This window comes from Salvelinus namaycush, chromosome 7, assembly GCF_016432855.1.
Source record: "Salvelinus namaycush isolate Seneca chromosome 7, SaNama_1.0, whole genome shotgun sequence".
Lineage (NCBI taxonomy): Eukaryota > Metazoa > Chordata > Actinopteri > Salmoniformes > Salmonidae > Salvelinus > Salvelinus namaycush.
The window spans coordinates 51,799,972-51,820,210 of record NC_052313.1 but is presented as its reverse complement, the minus strand read 5'-3'; the positions used below and the strand labels follow the sequence as shown (position 1 = coordinate 51,820,210).

The 20,239-nt window shown below is 41.8% G+C and overlaps 1 protein-coding gene across 1 annotated transcript; it reads right to left on the bottom strand.

Annotated features, from left to right (window-relative positions):
* Positions 1-3,931: 3,931 nt before the first annotated feature.
* On the bottom strand, positions 3,932-4,951 carry LOC120050517 (transcription factor Sox-1a-like). The gene has a single exon (XM_038997108.1). The coding sequence runs from the start codon at positions 4,949-4,951 to the stop codon at positions 3,932-3,934; it is 1,020 nt and encodes a 339-aa protein (XP_038853036.1).
* Between the last annotated feature and the right edge of the window lie 15,288 nt (positions 4,952-20,239).

Here is a 20,239-nt window from a genome sequence, read left to right as displayed (position 1 = left end):
CCAATGGCAGCGAAGAGGTTTTTAGGAGCGAAAAGAAAATATGCGGAGGCGTGATAAAGTGATGCTAATTATCCACATTTAGGACACCGAGTGCAAGAGATCGGGGGTTTACTGGATGGCAAATACTAACGCGCGTTGGAGGCTTCCTGGTGCTGAATGTATCGGTGTCTACAAGATAAGAATGCCGCGTGGTGGGGAGATTTAATGGTCAGGGGCCTCCGTTGTCTCTCTCTCTCTCTCTCTCTCTCTCTCTCTCTCTCTCTCTCTCTCTCTCTCTCTCTCTCTCTCTCTCTCTCTCTCTCTCACACACACTTTTCACAAAGAATGGGGTAATTATTGTGGGTGAAATCTTACAGAACGTTTATTTTGGATTTGGAAACGGTCCATGGACTTGCTCCAGTCTTTGTGCGTCTCTACTTTAGATACACGATAAGACTCAAATCAAATGTAGTGGGGATTCCATTGTGTGTAGTAGGGTAGGTTAGAACAACATTTAAATCGATACATGTCATTTCTATCTGATGATGCTTTTATAAACGCATTTTACCTCTATTACGTTAAAGATTGGATTCCAGAGAACAACTCTTAGACAAGAGGAGTACAAATGTTGAGGATGAATAGTTTGATGACCTATGGTAATTGAATAGAACAGTGGCCTATAGACTATTATTTGAATTTAGACTAGGGCTGGTTTAAGTATGTTTTGTCAGAGTAACAATCCAGTTTGTACACCATATATAGGAATCCAATCAAAAATATCACTGTATAAGAAGTGGGATGTAGGATACACTAAAATAGTTTATAGACACTTTTAGATTTTCCAACTCTCAGCCATAATTGTGAATGAACAGCTCGGTATTGACCGTAAGGCAAAGGCCAGATGTTACGGTTATATGCCTGGCTATTGACCTGTTATTAGCCTATAGAGCACTCACGCGGATGGACTGAAGCGTGAAGGTCCAGAAACGATGATAGAAACGATAAAAGGCGATCTGAAATACTTTCTTTGATAACTTGCCCACATTTCTATATTATATTTTGTTTAGGACCTGTGCGACTTGCTTCATGGCTGGCGAAGCTTGGGGAACCGGACTGACGTCATGGTTCCGGACTTCCGGTGCACAATTGTGAGAGTCTTTTACTTGCCTCTGACCCCGGGGTTAGCTCTTCTGATCGTCTAATCCTTGTCTACCTTACACAAAACACTCTCCACTACTCCGCTCAGTAACACTAATCCCCCATGACAACCAGACAGGCACTGTGCGATGGTGTCTTGATTTGACTGATTCAGTCATCAACTTCAGTCATGTGTTTGTAAAATGAAATAAAAGGAGTACGCACGGAGTATATGAAGATATACACACCGATTATTGATCAGTTACTCCGCTCTAATCGATTGTTAACTTGTTATGTCTATCCCCTTAAAACTTCACACTTCATTGCCGAGGTAGGCCTATAGGCCAAGATATGTCAATGGCACACCAAGTCTCCAGACAGATTTAGCTGAAGCTGAAAAGGATTTTTTCCACGTGCGCCTTTACAGCGACTCTGGTGTATACCCTGAAGCAGTGAGCAAGGATAAATTGAGAATGTTAATTAAATGACCAATGAATAATTGTGTATTCTTTGTATCTGCATCCATTCACATTTCATTGAATTTGGATTAGTTTGGGATCCTTGCGTCCAAGATCCCCGTCTCTAAAGAAAGCATCCTTGACAAAATAAGCATCTTTGTAATCCTCCCACTTTTCAATGAATTTACTTTATTGGACCGCGAACAAAAATCATGGGGTACACGAGTATCAAAGGTCAATATGACGCAAGTTTGAAAATTCTCAACAAACAACAAGTAAAAAGAATGCCATTGCAGATTGCACCATTAGTTCATGATATTGGGCCTATGTTTCTCCATCTTGGCGCACTGATTCTTCCAGTTTGTGTCTGTCATCTACATCAAAATTGCAACAAGTGATGGAAAAGTTTGAATAACAACGCTTTCTGAAAGTTCAATGTAAATGAATGAAATAAAATGAGAGCAGAGATTATTCCCTCATTTCGTTTATTCCCTCATTTGAATATTATAGTTTATGAGATTATTTTAGACCAATACACGTATTTTTGTACTTTCTTGAAAATTATAATTATGTTCATGAAAAAAAAAATCTTTACGCACATTACGAGATGTGGAAATGACTGAAATATTGTGAGTTAATTTATGAGTATAATGACAAACATGAAAAAGGGAATGTGAAAAAAATGATTCATAGTTATATTGCATGATCAACAAATAGCCAGAACGCACATGTCAAATCATCACAATTGGTCCACAATTAAGTTTACATTATTAGCAAATTATATGGGATATTAGAAGAGCAAAAACAGACGGTCATATAACTTATTTTGAAAGGGGTGATTCTGTCATCAGTAGGCCTAACTAGTGTTGACCGATGGCGTGAGCGTCTTCCTGTTGGTCAAAAAAGATGTGACCGGACAGATAATCAAAAGAAGCCAGTTCAAAAAAGAAAATCAAAACAATAGTCGAACGAGACGAAGTTCCTCCCACGAGACATTAGCCAAGTCAACAGGTGTTGTGACTCGAGCCTGTCTTGTTCCCTTCCTCGCGACTACCACAACGTCGTCCTTTTCTTTAGGTACTAAAACGAAAGATATATGATATATTATTAAATTACATTCAAAGAGCATCTGATATATATTTTACAGCTATTTGAGTAATATTAATAACAATAGCATAATGCTAGTAATGACATGCTAATAATTATGATATGCTACATTATATGTATATATATAAACAATGTATGAGCATTAAAACGCTAGTGGGCCTATCTTAATTCAGTAGTAAAAACCAGTTATCCATATCCGAGCATATTTATTCCAAACATGCTGAATACTGATATGATACATGATATTATCATTAAAGTTATTGCTGCTACACTTCCAAATAAATGAATGTATAGGCCTATAACCCTATCTGATGTCCTGTCTCGTGCTTAAACCGAGCATCAAACCGTCAACGTTGTGTGACAAGTAATTACGTCCACCATTACTAATTCATCCTTATTTACGCATATTTGCCATATGTCATGTACTCGATTTCAGTCACTATACGTTTTAACCCGATGTTGGTTAGACAGACAACCAATAGAGCCAGCATCTCGTAGATGTTTTGTTATATAACTTGTAAATCTTCCATCAATTATATAAATATTAATTAGCCTTAACATTGTTAACTCAAACTGTGTCAAGTAGAAAACCTATACAATCCAAAGTAACGAAACTAACACGTTTTTCCATAACCAGTGAAACATCTGGGAAATTTATTTAACTCATACTTCAACGCAAAATTGTTTTCTTTCCTGGCAGAATTGCATTTAGTAAATTATTTACAGTTGCTTATCAATCTCATCTAGTATTTATTCACAATTTACATGATTTATTTTTTACAACAACAAAAACAAATGTTTCAGATACAGCAACCCACGTGTTTACAAACAAGAGAAAAGGTGAAATGAATGGAGATCCTGTAAACTTTTAAAAACATTTTCCACATTCATTCTAATCACACGATTATCTCATTTAAATGTCCTTATTAACGGTTATGTTTCCACAGAAAATGTAAATACTTCACAACCTAAATCGTCTCAAAACTTGGCATCCCCATCAGTTAGATAGCAAGTAAACCCAATGCGCAATTAGGCCTACTCGCGTTTCATAAACGTCGACAGACAATACCCTTCTGAAAAAGTTAATTTTGTCTAATGTATTCTTATTGTTGTTTTTTTTAATTAAGATATTCGCCTTCAATGTACAATAACCAATAGCCTGTACAAAGAGATAGCAACATTCTAAAAGAGGTAAATATTTGGTTATGTGATTTTGTTGCGCTATCCCAGTCATGTTTCTCTCTCTCTTTCTAAATATGTGTCAATGGAACAGTTCCGTTTACCCCTGTCGTGGAGCTCTGGTAGTGCTGCGGCAGCGCGTGAAGTCTACTTTGAACGGACGGGTCACCTGCAGCTTCCCCCGTCGGTAAATACATGCTTATCATGTCCCTCAAGTCCCCGGGACACGGGGCGCGCGAGTGAGTAGAGACGGGAGGGCTCACACTCGGTTCCGATTTCACCAGAGAGCCCAGCGTGCCCATCGACCCGGACGAGGCGACACCAGAGCTCTGGTGCTGCGTGTAGGTGATCCCGCCGTAGCCGGACGGAGAGGCGCTCATGTAGCTTTGAGAGTTCGAGATGGGGCTGTACTGGAGGGCCGACATGTCGTAGCGGTGCATGGGCTGGGGGTTGTGCGGGTGGTGGTGGTGTGAGTGGTGGTGGTGCCCGCTGCCCGGGTGCTGGCTGTAGGCGAGCTGAGCCTCCTGCATCATGGCCGCGGCCGCCGCAGCTGCAGCCACCTGCCCCGAGTACGCACCGTTCGCCCAGCCGTTCATGTGCGCGTAGCTGGCAGCAGACGCACCACCGTGACCCCCGGGACTGTCTAACCTCTGGCCGACCCCAGGGCTCATCCCTAGACCGACACCCCCACCCCCTGTCCCGGTGAGCAGCCCACCGGCCAAAGAGTATTTGTCCTTTTTTAACAGTGTCTTGGTCTTCCGTCTCGGTCTATATTTATAATCCGGATGCTCCTTCATGTGCATAGCTCGTAGCCGCTTCGCCTCGTCGATGAAGGGTCTCTTCTCCGCCTCGGACATCACCTTCCACTCGGCGCCGAGCCGCTTGCTGATCTCGGAGTTGTGCATTTTGGGGTTCTCCTGAGCCATCTTCCGCCGCTGGCCCCGGGACCAAACCATGAAGGCATTCATCGGTCTCTTTACGCGGTCTTGGTTGACTTTGTTCCCATTGTTTGATCCTCCCGTGTGCCCCGAATTCGTGTTCGTTTGGGGCACTGGGGAGTGTAGGTCAGTCTCCATCATCATACTATACATTCACCTGGCGTTAACTTTTTCAACCAATACACGGAAACATTCAGTCACGGCACCTCCACACTGCTGGCACACACCGTCACTTGCGCAAATCAACCCTCCCGGAAAAAAATAAATAAAAAATGGAACGAAGAAATACAATCCAAAGTAAAAGGTACTTCGATAAACTTTTCCTTCCTTCTCTGTATTAGTTGTTTTCTCCTCTTGTTTTTTCCACATCCAGCTCGATGAAAAGCGTCTCTATGAGCTACTTTCTGTGCCTATAGTAGTAAAGTTACCGAGCTTACCCATATGATGCGCGTTGACAGCGACTAAATGAGGTGGTGGTGGCCAATGGCGCTTTAGGAAAGGCGTGATTTGCATGCAGTCTCGCGGTCAGGTGACATAGGAGGGCTAGAGCTACTCACCCGCAAGCAGTGGGTTACCTCCAACTCCCATAAGGGAACGTAAAATAACAATAACCTACTTTGACAAGTTTGGTTATTTTACAAAGATTATGGCCGTGATAATGCATAGCGAAAGGGACAGATTTAGACCAAAATTTCCCCAAACAGATGCGCGCAGTCTACAGTTGACCCCCCCTTTCCAAAACAAAGCTTATGTCGAGAATAACATTGATTGGTTATACAAAAATGAATGTAGGCTAGGTCTACATATTCATTTCATAGCCAGGTGATTACATAATTATAATTGGTAGCCTGTCTATCTATAGTCATGACATGGAAATAATCTTGAACTCGTTCTATTGAAAGATGTTTGTTTTAAAGCAATTCTAATCATTTTGGAATCAGCACAATATTGAAATGAAATAGGATAATTCCCATAGCCCATAAAAACTCAGGACAAGAAAAAGGCACAATAAAACACGAGAAGATAAAAAATAAAACACAACCCCTACTTGGAGAAATCAACACTTCATCTAAGTGTGCTTTCATTTGGATTTCTCTGTGATAATTTGCTTGGGGTATCTGCAAATAAGGGAAAGGATAGGCCTAGTCCCATTCTCAATAACAGCCTATTTGGAGCCACAGGTGTTTTCCTGTTGTGCCGGTTGCTAAGAAACAGGTGACTGACGCCCAGAGCACGTGCCAGCCAAACCCCTTTTGTCTAAAAGCGGTGGAGGGGGGATTGCTACAATTGACATTGTGCTAGAACCACATGGGAGTTACCCATGATGAGAGAAAGCAATATAGTATTTCTCCTCGATGTACTATTCTGTGGGAGACATTTCTCCCCCTGCAATCTCTGGGCGTTTATAGGCCAAGCAGGGTAAATACAGATAAATTGCAACATGCAATTCTGAGTGACCTGCCTCATGGTTTTACCTAACATATGGCTTCAATAAACAAAACAAGACTTAAAACTACGCCATCACTTTACATTTCAGAGATATTTTTATTATGCTAATTGATTTTTTAAATCGTTTTTTATTTATTTTTACAATACAAAGCATGCACATACAAAATACACACAAACATCATCGACATCACACCTGCTCATACCCACCTGTTCTCAACCCTATTTCTGTGTCTGCACTACTCTCCGCCACATGTCCTCAAATTGCACCATTTTGTTCCTCTCCGTCGCCCACGCTCTTTCAATATTTAGATAATGAAGCATATGATTTTTCCATTGTCTTAAAGATGAAGGATTGGTTATTTACAGTTTTTAAATATACTTTAAAAAAAAGAAGATAATTAACGAGAAGAGTGTTGTCCAACCCATCCGGTATCTCACTGCATCCTCATATGACATGTCTTGAAATATGCAGACAGGCGGATTAAAAGTAAATGTACGTTGTAATTTACATTGTAATTGTGGATTATGTCGATTCAAATTCAGCTAATTCCATTAAGGCTATATCATTTGTTTTTGTGTTTCCATAGCCCCATAGCAAAGTCTGTCTACAGTCTATTCAAGGGTTGGCAGTCCACCAAACCAATTCCACATCAATCATTTAATTAATGACAGAAAGAAACTCAACCAGTTGTCTAATATTTTACATAAAAAATATGCTTGTGAATTGTATAACCTATTCAACGTAAAACATTAAAGCACAATTAATTATCTAAAATAGGTTTTTCGAACCAGGCCTTGAGTGGTTATTCAGAAATGATTCACAAATTCACAAAGGCGAATGATTGCAAAACAAGTATAGAGTCCTATTGGCCAATACCTTGCTGTATCGATACGTTTTAATTATCGTTGCCAAACAGAAAAGGTCACAATTGACACCGAGTATGAAAGAACATCTTCAGGAGAAAGGCTCGGTTCTATAGTGGCAGAGCTTGATCGCCGTCTACTGGAGACTCAATTCGGCGGGTGCGCACATTCCATGAACGCGCGTCGTGGTGCTGAAAGACAGCGCTCGCAGAACTGAAGCATACAGTAGGCTACCACACTGCACTCGCTCTCAGTGCTCTCTCACACGCAGGCTACTTATAGCCCTGCAACAAACACACACCAAAAAGCAGGCTATTTAGTGAGTAATGAATGTTTTATTTTTTATTCACTGATACATACCTATATGGAAAATAACGAAATAGTAACTCAAATCGAATTACTCATTTTTATATTAAAGCCCTTGAAACACAGTGCCAGAGTCTTTAAATAATGAAGCTGATACGTCCAAAACATTATTCGTAATTTGACGCATTCTGTAACGCAGTTGATAGTGGCAGTATCTGCATATTTACATTCTAGATGTAGCTCAGGTTTACATAGGAAATTCATGATTTATCAAAGTGACAATTTTTCAGGTGCGATTCGCTGACTATTTGCTTATCCATCCCCGTGTCAAGCTGACATACAGCATTGTAAGCTTGGGTAAATTACATGTTATCTAAGGAGATGTAAAATATACGTTGCAATGAATAGGCAGGCCTCCTTGCAACTGCCACGGCTATGGCAATTTGACACTGTCAATTCCATGTCTACCAATGACAATAAATAGGTCGAATCAGGAATTAAATTTGAATTCATGTGACTGAATTGAAAACGGATTTGACCCAACCCTGCTACCACACATGATGCTTGCTGTCAGTACACACTATCATAGACGTAGTTAAAATAATATTTACACGAATCATTTACCTTACAGTAATTTAGCAGACGCTCTTATCCAGAGCAATTATGGTTAAGTACCTTGCTCAAGGGCACGTTTAGTGATTTTTCACCTAATCGCTCTGGGATTCGAACCAGCGACCTTTTGGTTACTGGTCCAACGCGCTTAACCGCTAGGCTTCATGCCGCCAGGCTTCATTTCCTGCTATTGTTACTGTAAACATTGAACAATCGATCAAAAAACTAAAATAAAGCATACAAAATACAGATGCATTTTATACCCAATGATTATTATTATGATTATGATTATTATGTTATTAATGGGCTATTATTATTACCCTATTGTTATCATATTATTATGGCCTACGAACACTTTTGAATAATGATTAAATTAATGATTTCGGTGCTTTTTATCGATTCAAATGCAAATGAAAAGGTCATGCTAATTAATGTCTGTGTTCCTATTCGGGCTGAAAACACATCAGTTTGGTAAATCAGTTTCAAAGTATTTCCCAAGAATTTCTCCAAAACCAAAGTCTGTTTTAAAAAAGGAAATGTCTTTGGCATCAACATTTGGAATTAGACTGAGTAGGAAAAATCCTCATCATATTTCTGACTGCTTTTCTTCTTCTGTCAGTATTTAACCATTGACAAGAGCTTGTTCCAAAACCTTCATCCGATGCTGCTAAAGTGCCGTCTCTCGGTTTCATCCCGTCCCTAAAGTGCACGTGGAGTGTCTCTTGAACTCGCGAGAATGCGCGGCTTTAAACGGTCAACATCTGTCAGGTGCTTCTGTCGCCTCTCAGCGAGTTTTGGGAAGATAATTGGCACGTGGGGGCGGGCGTGGAAAACAGGGGCGCATGCTACTATGCTGCGAGTTTTAGCCTACATCTGTCTGTTGCTCTATTCCTTCCTCCAACACAGCGCGCATCATGAACACTCACAATATAGGATAGAGCTGGAACATATGCTATTCTTAGAACTTTAAATGTATCTGTATTTAAAAAAAAACGTATTTCCATATTTTAAAAATGATCACGTTTCTCTTTATTCGAGTTTTCTATGGATTTTAAACCGCTATTATGACGAACTTTATTGTTGGAATTTATCCTGTCTGGGAACTTACAGTATGTTATTACAGTTACACATTATACACCCATTATGACTATATTACTCCAAGCAGCAAGGTACACATTCACGCGAAACATAATCCCCCCCCCCCCCCCCCCCACACACACACACTAATGATGCCATTATTTGTGGCGGTTTGTCTGTCATGAGGCTACTTCATTACTCATTATACATAATAGACTGGAGGAAATAAAGGTGTATTTTCAATGGGATCCAAGTCATGTGAATTCTAGCTCTATAGTCTCACACTAAAGATTTTTTGAAAATATCCCCATCTTTTAAAATGTTTTTTTTTTTACAATAAAATAAATAAATCTAATTCAACTATTCATCAGTGGCCTTGATGGGCATGCCCAACACAAATTCACTCACACCACATACTGACAGGACACGAGAAGCAAATAAAATAATTGAAATATCTAATGGACAATTAAAAATAGTTGTTTCTCTCGAAATTGAATTTCCGTGGGTATTCAAATCTATCTGACAGCTTTTCGTGTCTTCCTTCTTGGTTCCTTCCCTGCCGAAGGATGAATGAAAACAAGTCACTGGTGTGAAGACAGCTGGGAGTTGGGGAGCTCGACGAGGGAGCCGGACTACCAACTGTATACACCATCCTTTTCACCGTAAGAAATCCGCCGATTCATCCTATTCAGCTCGACTGTTAGGCTATACGTCTGTTTCGTCCCTGTTAGGAATTTGTACGATCTTATTATCACAACATAACCTCAGACTATATGGGTTACAGTCATTCTGTATTTTGTGACAGGAGATTATCCATAATTTCAACGTAATGTTCAGGTTTGCACCTGCAAAAATAAAAACGGATATTTCAGTAATCTTATATTAATGTAATTGTTACATGCTCTGAGAATATCAAGAGACAAATGTCTTGGAGCCTCTAGTCTTAACATTCTTGAGCTCCAATAACTGTTTTCTTGGTACCGTCTTCACTGGGTTTATGAATCAACAATTCCAGCTTCTCCTTTATAGGGCTTTCTCTTTCTTGATAAGTGTTTATTTCTTGTTGTTGCCATTTACAACCCCTGGCAGGTGATGGCAGTTAGGTTTAACATGTCTGCAATCTGTTTTTAAATATTGCCCGTTGTGAAAATGACAGTCATATGCTATTGCCTTGGGGGCTAAAAGTCTCACATGTCTCTATCACATTCTGAACCGAAGCAAACGGAATGTGTATCCCATTATCCATAGACATTTATAGAGTCTTATTTCATTCACCTAATTTAGCCTTGTTTGGTCCACACAGGCCCATGGCATTTGTCCATTTCACACAGGAGACAGAGATATAGAAATATAACCAATAGACGTTTATCTCAAGCCTTCAAGGTACTTCAGTGAGTTCACAGTCCACTCACTGAAGTACCTTTTACCCATCATGCCTCATGTTGAAGGGATAGTTTCACTTCAGACTACGCACAACGAGAGGTTGTGCTTGACACAATTCGAAATTCGAATGAATCATCACTTTATAATATGGCCAATTCCTTTTAGATAACTTATAGGATGGACTGCTCCAACGGAGTTGGTGACATTGGCATTCTCTGGTTTCGAAGCCTTTTCTTATGCCTCCGGGCCTATTTACAGGTACCAGTATGAGTCTTTAGTTTGAGTACATCTTTGAGTACCGTCAATGTCGTGCTGAAGAGCATTGATCATAATACTCATATTTCCATGTAATCTTAATTTAGCCAGGTTAGACTCCCTGAGAGAAAATACATTTTCATCAGAGAGCTGGTCCATGTAGGGTAAAGCACACAGTTCTGCTTTTATGTCTGTCGCTCCACTTTCCCGTCTCGATCAAGGCCTGCGTTGTCGCTGTTCAGAGTACTCAGTGTAATGGTCCCCCATGAAGCGCCTATCTACTGCTTTGTCGCTAAGAGGCAGGGCATTTGGGGTCAGGCCTGGAGGCATCTAGAAAAGAGGGAGACAAACGCATAAAAGCAGGAGTGGCCTGTTCCGTCCCCAACCATATTCAGACACATCAAGCCTCACGAGCCCCCTCTAAAAGCCATTGAACAAATGGTGTTCAAGGGCACCGTAAATCAAACAGGGGAGCAGCCCCTACTATTAGGGTCAAAGAAAAAAAGACACAGTTGAACCTATTGCTAAAGGTTCCTCTCCGCGGTTTTATCAATATGTGTCAACACATGTAGTACGGAACAAATGGAAAATACACAGCTCTAGAAACATCATGTTTCACTGTTAACCCAACATGGTGAAGTTACTGCAAGTGAAGAACACCTAGAAATTCACTCGATTCTGAGACTTGTTGTAGACTTGGATTCATCAAAAGTTTCCAAGTCTACAACACGACACTTAAAAAAAATGTGAAGGGCCATTCTATTAAGTGTATTTCTATGTTCTGAGAGGGATGCCTATTGAGCCCTAACATGGAGCAGTAGCCCCCCCCCCCCACCCCCCACCCCTGGCTCTCATTGGAGGATCAAAGCACCCTGGATAGATAAGCACACGGGGGATGTTCACAGCTCTCTTCTGCCTCTCTGGCTTCACCCCCCTGTTAGCTGTGGAATCTCTAAGCCCACAGCCCCAGCGCCCTACACAGCCTTTCTCTCCCCTGTGTTGTAGCATCAGCTGAAGCTCCTAGAAACAACATGTTAGCGCCCGGCAGGGGCTAATGGCATCAAAGGCCGTTTTCGCAGAGCAGTTTGTGTAAGCTTGCTGTCGCAGCAGATGTCAGCTCCTGCTGGATTTAAGAGCATTGACAGGGCTGAGAGTGAGAACATGTAGGCCTGTAGCCAGAAGACATGTTGTTGTCATGGACACGGCTCTCTAATCTTAACATGTGTTTTATAGGTTTAATTGAATTCTTGGCAACACTTAATATGAAGTTTCCTTCTTATTGTACTCGGTTACTGTATAGAGCTACACTACATATATACAGTGCATTCGGAAAGTATTCAGACCTCTTAACTTTTTCCACATTTTGTTACGTTACAGCCTTATTCTAAAATGTATTAAATAGTTTTTTCCCGTTATCAATCTACACACAATAACCATCATTTTTGAAAATGTATAACAAATTAAAAAAGGAAATGTTGTATTTACATAACTATTCAGACCCTTTACTCAGTACTTTATTGAAGCACCTTTGGCAGTGATTACAGCCTCTTCTTGGGTATGACGCTCCAAGCTTGGCACAACTGTATTTGGGGAGTTTCTCCCATTATTCTCTGCAGATCCTCTCAAGCTCTGTCAGGTTGGATGGGGAGCGTTGCTGCACAGCTATTTTCAAGTCTCTCCAAAGATGTTTGATCTGCTTCAAGTCCAGGCTCTGGCTGGGCCACTCAAGGTCATTCAGAGACTTGTTCCAAAGCCCCTCCTGTGTTGTCTTGGCTGTGTGCTTCGGGTCGTAGTCCTGTTGGAAGGTGAACCTTTACCCCAGTCTGAGCAGGTTTTCATCAACAATCTCTCTGTACTTTGCTCCGTTCTTCTTTCCCTTGATCCTGATTAGTCTCCCAGTCCCTGCCACTGAAAAAACATCCCCACAGCATGATGCTTCCACCACCATGCTTCACCGTTGGGATGGTGCCAGGTTTCCTCCGGACGTGGTGCTTGGCATTCAGGCCAAAGAGTTCAATCTTGGTTTCATCAGACCAAAGAATCTTGTTTCTTATGGTCTGAGTCCTTTAGGTGCCTTTTGGCTGTCATGTGCCTTTTACTGAGGAGTGGCTTCCGTCTGGCCACTCTTCCATAAAGGCCTGATTGGTGGAGTGCTGCAAAGATGGTTGTCCTTCTGGAAGGTTCTCCCATCTCCACAGAGGAACTCTCGAGCTCTGTAAAAGTGACAAATAGGGTTCTTGGTCACCTCCCTGACCAAGGCCCTTCTCCCCCGATTGCTCAGTTTGGCTCTAGGAAGAGTCTTGGTGGTTCCAAATTTCTTCCATTTAATAATGATTGGGCCACTGTGTTCTTGGGGACCTTCAATGCTGCAGAAATGCTTTGGTACCCTTCCTCAGATCTGTGCCTTGACACAATCCTGTCTCGGAGCTCTACTGACAATTCCTTCGACCTCATGGCTTGGTTTTTGCTCTGACATGCACTGTCAACTGTGGGACCTTATATAGACATGTGTGTGCCTTTCCAAATCATGTCCAATCAATTGAATTCACCACAGGTGGACTCCAATCAAGTTGTAGAAACATCTCAAAGGATGCTTAATGGAAACAGGATACTCCTGAGCTCAATTTCGAGTCTCATAGCAAAGGGTCTGAATACTTCTGTAAATAAGGTATTTCATTTTTTTTATTTTTTTAATACATTTGCAAAATTTCTAAAAACGTGTTTTTGCTTTGTCGTTATGGGGCATTGTATGTAGATTGATGAGATAAAAATATAACTTCAATTTTAGAATAAGGCTGTAACATAACAAAATGTGGAAAAAGTCAAGTGGTCTGAAAGCTTTCCGGAAGCATTGTATGTACAAATATTGTGGAATTTGTTTGAAATAATGCCAAAGCTCATATGCATCAGGTTCACAGTTGAATTAGTGAAAGCAATTCCCCAAGCTAAACTTCCAGCATGTTACTTTTGAACCATTCTGTGGTTTCAGATCAGTGCAGATAGAAAACAATGGAAGAGGAGATGAGGCCTCGACACGACTACTGAGATACAGCCTTGATGGATTCTGTCTGTCTGTCTGTCTGTCTGTCTGTCTGTCTGTCTGTCTGTCTGTCTGTCTGTCTGTCTGTCTGTCTGTCTGTCTGTCTGTCTGTCTGTCTGTCTGTCTGTCTGTCTGTCTGTCTGTCTGTCTGTCGTACTTTGGTAACGAAGGACCTTAAAAAGTAATTACATAGTGTTGTAGCAACTGAATGTGCCGTGTGGCAAATTCTGAGTGTGAATTGAACTCAGTGATCTTGTCCATTTATGAAAAAGTTAGCTGTAAAAATAGGAGAAAAAAGTTTAACAAAGCACATCACAAAAACTGGGTTTAACCACGGCAACAGTGGCTACTGAACCTAGTACTGTCCACTAAAACATAACAGAAGATCTTCTCTTCCTGACTCAAGGTCAACTCTCCATGTACCGTCAAAGTGCACGTAATGTATCTGAAAACATTGTTAATGATAAAAAGAAAATCCCAGTGCTTCGTTCTTCATATTGAGCTTTCTGTCCTTGTTTATTGAACTCAATATCCAGTAAGGTCCATGTCATTCTATGGCTTTTGAATTGTCTAGATAGATAGATAGATAGATAGATAGATAGATAGATAGACCATGTCATCTATGTAACTGAAGGTCTTGTTTATATACTGTTTAAGTACACCAGTATATTAATACAGTATATACACGGAATATACCGATATATACTGTATTTCCAACTCAACCTGTTTTGCAACCAATACATCGTACAATTTTCACCAAAGAGTTTCATATAATATAACTGAATTCTGAAATAGATATTGTACTATAGCAGGGGTACTCAACTCTTATCCTACGAGGTCCAGAGCCTGTTGGTTTTCTGTTCTACCTGATAATGAATTGCACACACCTGGTGTCCCAGGTCTAAATCCCTAATTAGAGTGGAACAATTAAAAAATGCAGGGGAACTGGCTTCGAGGTCCAGAGTTGAGTTTAAGGGTACTATAGTATGGCCACTAGTCATTTTAAAATGTATATTTATTCATGAGCTGTTATTTGACAGTTGTCCATTAATAGCATAGACGTACCCTGAGAGTTCAGAAAGATCCAGCGTTCAAAAGGAGCTTCAGGTGTTCTTTCTATAATAATCTGACACCATACCTTCAGAATGCACAGATAGATTTAGTACAGATATGCTAGAGAGAGTGGGGTAAGTTGAGTCAAAGGGTTAGTTGAGCCACCCCTTGTTTCCAGGAAACTATACACAAAATGAATCATGTGACCAAATGTTTAGGAAGAGGTCATCATTTAATGGGGTCTATGAAGGAAGTACCTAGATGGAAAAAGTCATAAGCAAGTTAGGTCCAACAACTAATTTTGACAAAGTCAAATTAATTTCTTGTGTTATAGGTTTCATGACGCTTGTATCTAAACCAAAGTAGATAGTTTTAAGATTGTTTTATAAATCAGTTGGGGTCTCTATAAGCTATAATATGAGGTTCTAAACCTAGAATGAATGTGCATCCTTGTAGCTGTGTGGACTAATATATTCAAATTGTTTGAGCCAATGGCCACCATACCACCACAAATCAGGATTATATTTTGTCAGCTTTATGCATAATATGCATAGTATTTTTGCAATGTGTCATGCATATGTGTATGAAAAATTAAAACAAGCAAGGGTCTAGCCCCTTCAGGTTCTTGAGAGAGCAGCCAAGGAATTGAGAGGGGGAAGAAGAAGTCCATTTGAGCAGCAGCAAGGGAGGAAAAAATAGACTGAATGACAGTGAAGAGGTGCATTGACACAAAAAGACAATGAACATCTACCTGTGTGAAAGAGAGGCTACGCTAGAGTAGCAGAGGCACACAAGGCCTTAACTGATGACATGGAGTCTGAGCTTGCCTAAACATAGCAAGAATTTTGCGGACCAGTTTCATGGGCTTAGTAGCCTCAGATGTGGAGAACTTGCTTGTGAATTGGCAGATGGAAACAACATCCCCGTCCCAGACAACTGGTCACAAAATGGAAGGGTCAGTGATATTGAACACAGAGATCTATATCTGAATGTAGGCATACATTTAAGGTATACAATATACCACATCCCCATTCCTTGAATTAAACGTTGACCTACCATCACCATCACCCACTGTCACAGGACATCATCACCCACTTAGCCAAAGGCGGCTCAATTTACCCTATACCCGGATTAAGTTTTGCCAAGAGACCACTTTTTTTGACATGCTTTTCAAAACAGTCATTTTTACATGAATTCTGATTATGTCCAGGGACACAACATCCTGCAATATATGTAGATATATTTGTTAGAAAGAATACTATATGTCCCTTGATGGAGGGATGCTGATTGTAAAAAATGGCTCATCTTACCCCACTCTCCCCTACAGAATATTCATTTTCCCCTCCAATTTTTACTAATTTTGTAATGTTGTTACAGAAGTGCTTTGTGAGGGGCTGTTAAGTATTGTCTCAGTCGTTCATCAATTAATCACTACACCTTCTTTGATTGATATGTAATGAATGTGAGGGCTTTTTAGCAGTTCACAGACATCACTTAGTGGAGCCCTGTTAATGGCACTGCCAGCTAGCTCTTTACATTTAATAACCCAGCATCTCCAAGTACATTTATAATTAGACCTCATGTCACTCATTACTCAAGTAATAGGCCGCGACCATAATGGGCAGAGAACGAAGCCCCAAACTAGGACCGAGAGCCTTTCTGTCGACGTCTCGTCACCCTGGGTCAGAGGCTATATTAAAAGCTCTTTGCACTCAGAGAGAGAAGGCATAATGGTTGCTATGTGCCAGTCTGGAGGGGAGAGAGAGAAAGTATCCCTGTTAACCACTTTGCTGCTTACCTGCTTATTAGCTAATGCACTTTTGCGGCATCTATTAGTCCGACCACTGCTCGGCGGTTCGGTTCGCTCTCAGCGGGAGTGTGAGAGGAAAAATGGGGAAAATGTACGGTCGGATTTCGGAGTCGTCTCAGAATAAATTGCCAGAAGGCCCAGTTTCGGAGAAAATATATTTATGTCATTATATATGGATATATGTCTTGGAAAACACAGTATGCATATGTCTGTCGTGAGAAACGCAACTGTAACTGCTGTAGGAAAGTGGTGTTTACTCCCTGACTGCTGTGCCATTCTCAGTTGAAAATCGTCGCCAGACTTATCTTAAGAAACACCACAGACATCTCAAAGTTGAGTGTGAATCGCTCTCATCGCCAGTCAACACTACCTGTCTTGCCAACCAGACCTCTGTCCAGACACACAAACCCAAACCAACAACTCAACACTGCCTGTGCTACCACACCTGTGCCCATTCACGCACACATTAAAACCAAAACCCCCAACCAGAGACAGATACTCCAAAAGGCCTCTCTCTGGTTGGCCCAGCGGCTACCACACATCTCCACGGCATCTGTCACTATGGTACATTATGGTACATTGAATTTCAATGAGGGACTCTTCACATCAAAGCTCTGCTTCCATTATGATATCATCTCCCGCATCGCACCGTAATGCTTATTAATTCTGCACCCCTTCTCACCAGGCCCGCACGGTACGAGCTACAAGCTAGAGCGAGAGAGAGAGACTGAGAGGGAGAGCTAGCGATAGGAGCGACGAAGCTCTGGCAGCCTAGCATTTAATTTAATTAGTCCAGCTGGGCTCTTTCCTTTCCCCTGGTATTGTCAGTAGCGCTCCGTACTCCGTAGCTAACACAATCACTGATTGCTTTTAGATAGGCAGAAATATGATTAGGGTTTTGGGAGGGCGACGGGGTGGTGGTGGTTACAGGGGGACAGGGGACTGTGTGGGTAAAGCCTTATTAGTTTCATTTGAAATCTGCAGATAAATAGGAAAGTTTTGATTTGTTGTGTAATGAGATTATGGTTATTAGGAGGAGGGCCGTGGTGAAGGCGACCCTGGCGAGGAGGGTTTAATGGAGCATGAAAGGATTATGTGCGATGATACACCACCGACAGGATCTATGTCAATCCCACTGCCCCCTTTCCCCCTCTACCCATGTCTCCCCAACCACAGCCACTTCCTCACCAAACCATGCTAACACAATCCCACCTATATACCTCAAACCTACGGTAACTACAGAGTTAAAGAATACAGCAGAATTGGTATGAGATTTAGAATCTTAATAGACACTGGGAGAAAGTGAACATACTACCCACAAGGGTAAATGCATCAGGGCTATCAACAGTGCTGCCATTTAAAACCACACATTTAACGTGTGATTGAGAAAATGTCTGTTTACTCAACCAAGGCCAATGATTGTCTATTCGAACTATCCTTATTCATTTGAGACATAAAACAGGTTACAAAAAAGTGAAAAGTAGCAGAATTCAAACAAACAAAATCCCCCAGTTCCAAACTGTTGCTGAATAGTGCTTTTCCCAAAAGGGCTAAAACAGCTGACTATTAAATAGTCATTTAGCGTGCCCAGCAGCTAGCAACAGTAGTGACAGCAGAGTCTGGTGACAGTGTCCAAAGCTGGTAATCTCATTTAACCCCCTCCTGACAGCGCTGCAAATTGGATCTGACACGGTAACAACACAAATAAAAAGCTGCGTTTCCCCCTGACCTCCGCTTCCTCCTCCGCCAGCCCACTCAGCCTACTCCGCTTCCCCTGGTGCCTGGGGGCTGGGGCCTGGGGGGCTGCTGGAGCTCTGTGTCTAACCTGGTCCCCCAGCCTAAATATTGGACCTGGGCGTCTCTCCCTCTCTCCCTATATCCCCTGGGCCAAATTAGGGACCCAAACTCACCTTTCTTTATTTCTTTCTTTTTGCCCTCCTCCATTCCTCCTCTCCCCTTCACTCCATCGTGTTGGAGTGGATTTGAAGTCCCAGCCCCCCGTCTGTGTGGCGGCCGCTGTGGGCCCTTTCCTTTGGGTAAATTAAGGGCCTGGGAGGCTGGGGAGTGAGGCTGCAGGGGACTGGGGTATGTGTGCTTGCGTGTGTGTGTGTATTTTCATGGTGTTCCCTGTGGTGGGCCTCAGAGCGGAGCTCGCTGAGCAGGCCCAGCTGGGTGGCTCTCTTGCTATCGCCACTCCAGACTCCTCTCATTCTAAATGAGGTCATCCTTCCAGCATTCTAAATGAGGTCATCCTTCCAGCCAAGACCTGCTGGTTTCAAAGCTCCTTCTTTTACACCTGCCCTTTCCTTCCCATCCTCACAACCCCTTTCTTTCTCTCTGCACTCCTTTCTTTTTTCATGAGCGGCCCTTACTGCCTCTAAGACGCCGTCAGAAGCCGGGGAGGATGAAAGCATGCCCTCTGGTTGCCATTCTCATAATGTGACCTTTAAACTCATTTGGAAATCAAGATATGCACTGATTCATCTTTAGGTTCTTTTTTTATCCACATGATCAAAATGCATCTTTTGAAAAGAATAGACTGAAGTAACAGTCAGTAGAGTATTTATTATTGAAGCAAAACGGAAGAACAAGAGACTCTTAGATATGCTTATAATAATATAGTTTGTTTCAGTTAACCAATACCTATTTTCATTAAATACAAGATTGATTAAATCATTGTATACATTTTTTATAATTTGTTTTATTTTCAATCAAATCCTAGTTGGCTCCTAGCAGCCACTTCAGGCAAGAAATCACTCAGAATGGAAACAGTTCTCTTTCTTTGAATCATTACAAATCAAATGGCAATAAATACTGCGAACATGAAGACTGCACTAACACAGAGCGGCAATAAGAATGTAGTACATTATGGGTTTGTGATTTACCCATAGAAATATTACAGAGAAGTAATATTTACAGAGATATTAATCAAATATCATCAACAATCACAGACATATAGACCGATAGAAAGGAGTCATTCTTCCTTGTTGAAAGCATGCACTTTTCCTCATCCAGAAGGTCTACAGCAGCACCTAATCCAATGTCAGAGATAACTTGATTAACTTTGAAAACACAGTTTCTCTTAACCAAACCTGTCAAGACATGTCAAGACCTTGTCACACTCTCCCTGCTCGTCCGACACACTCCAAATGACCCCTCCCCCTCTCCTCATCCCCAAGACTGTCAATTACCCCCCCCCCCCCCAAGAGGAAAGAAAAAACATATACCTGCTGCTCTTTAGGTGGAGGGGGGGTCCTTTCCATGGTGCCCAGGAAATGAGGGATGAAGAGGAGGGAGAAGAGGAGGAGTGTGACATCCGCTCCTTGTCTTCATCCAGGTACTTCCAGGTACTTTCTGGTCGCCCATCACTTCTTCCCAGTAACCCTGGATTCAGCTGGCCAGGGGGCTATGGAATGGGAGCCAGCCTGCCTTTCCTTATTTCTCCCATCTGCCTACCTGCGTCCTTACCTGCCTCCCTCTCCTCAGAGTGCCTGCTTTGCATGCTTGCTTGCCTGCCTGCCCAACCCTGCTCACCTGGTTCTCGTCCCTGCATACCTGCTCTCCCGTCTCCGCCTGCCTGCCTCGCTGGCTC

Bases quoted from the DNA above. Each gene is read 5' to 3' on its own strand.
- LOC120050517 (XM_038997108.1), bottom strand. From the start codon at position 4,951: ATGTATAGTATGATGATGGAGACTGACCTACACTCCCCAGTGCCCCAA.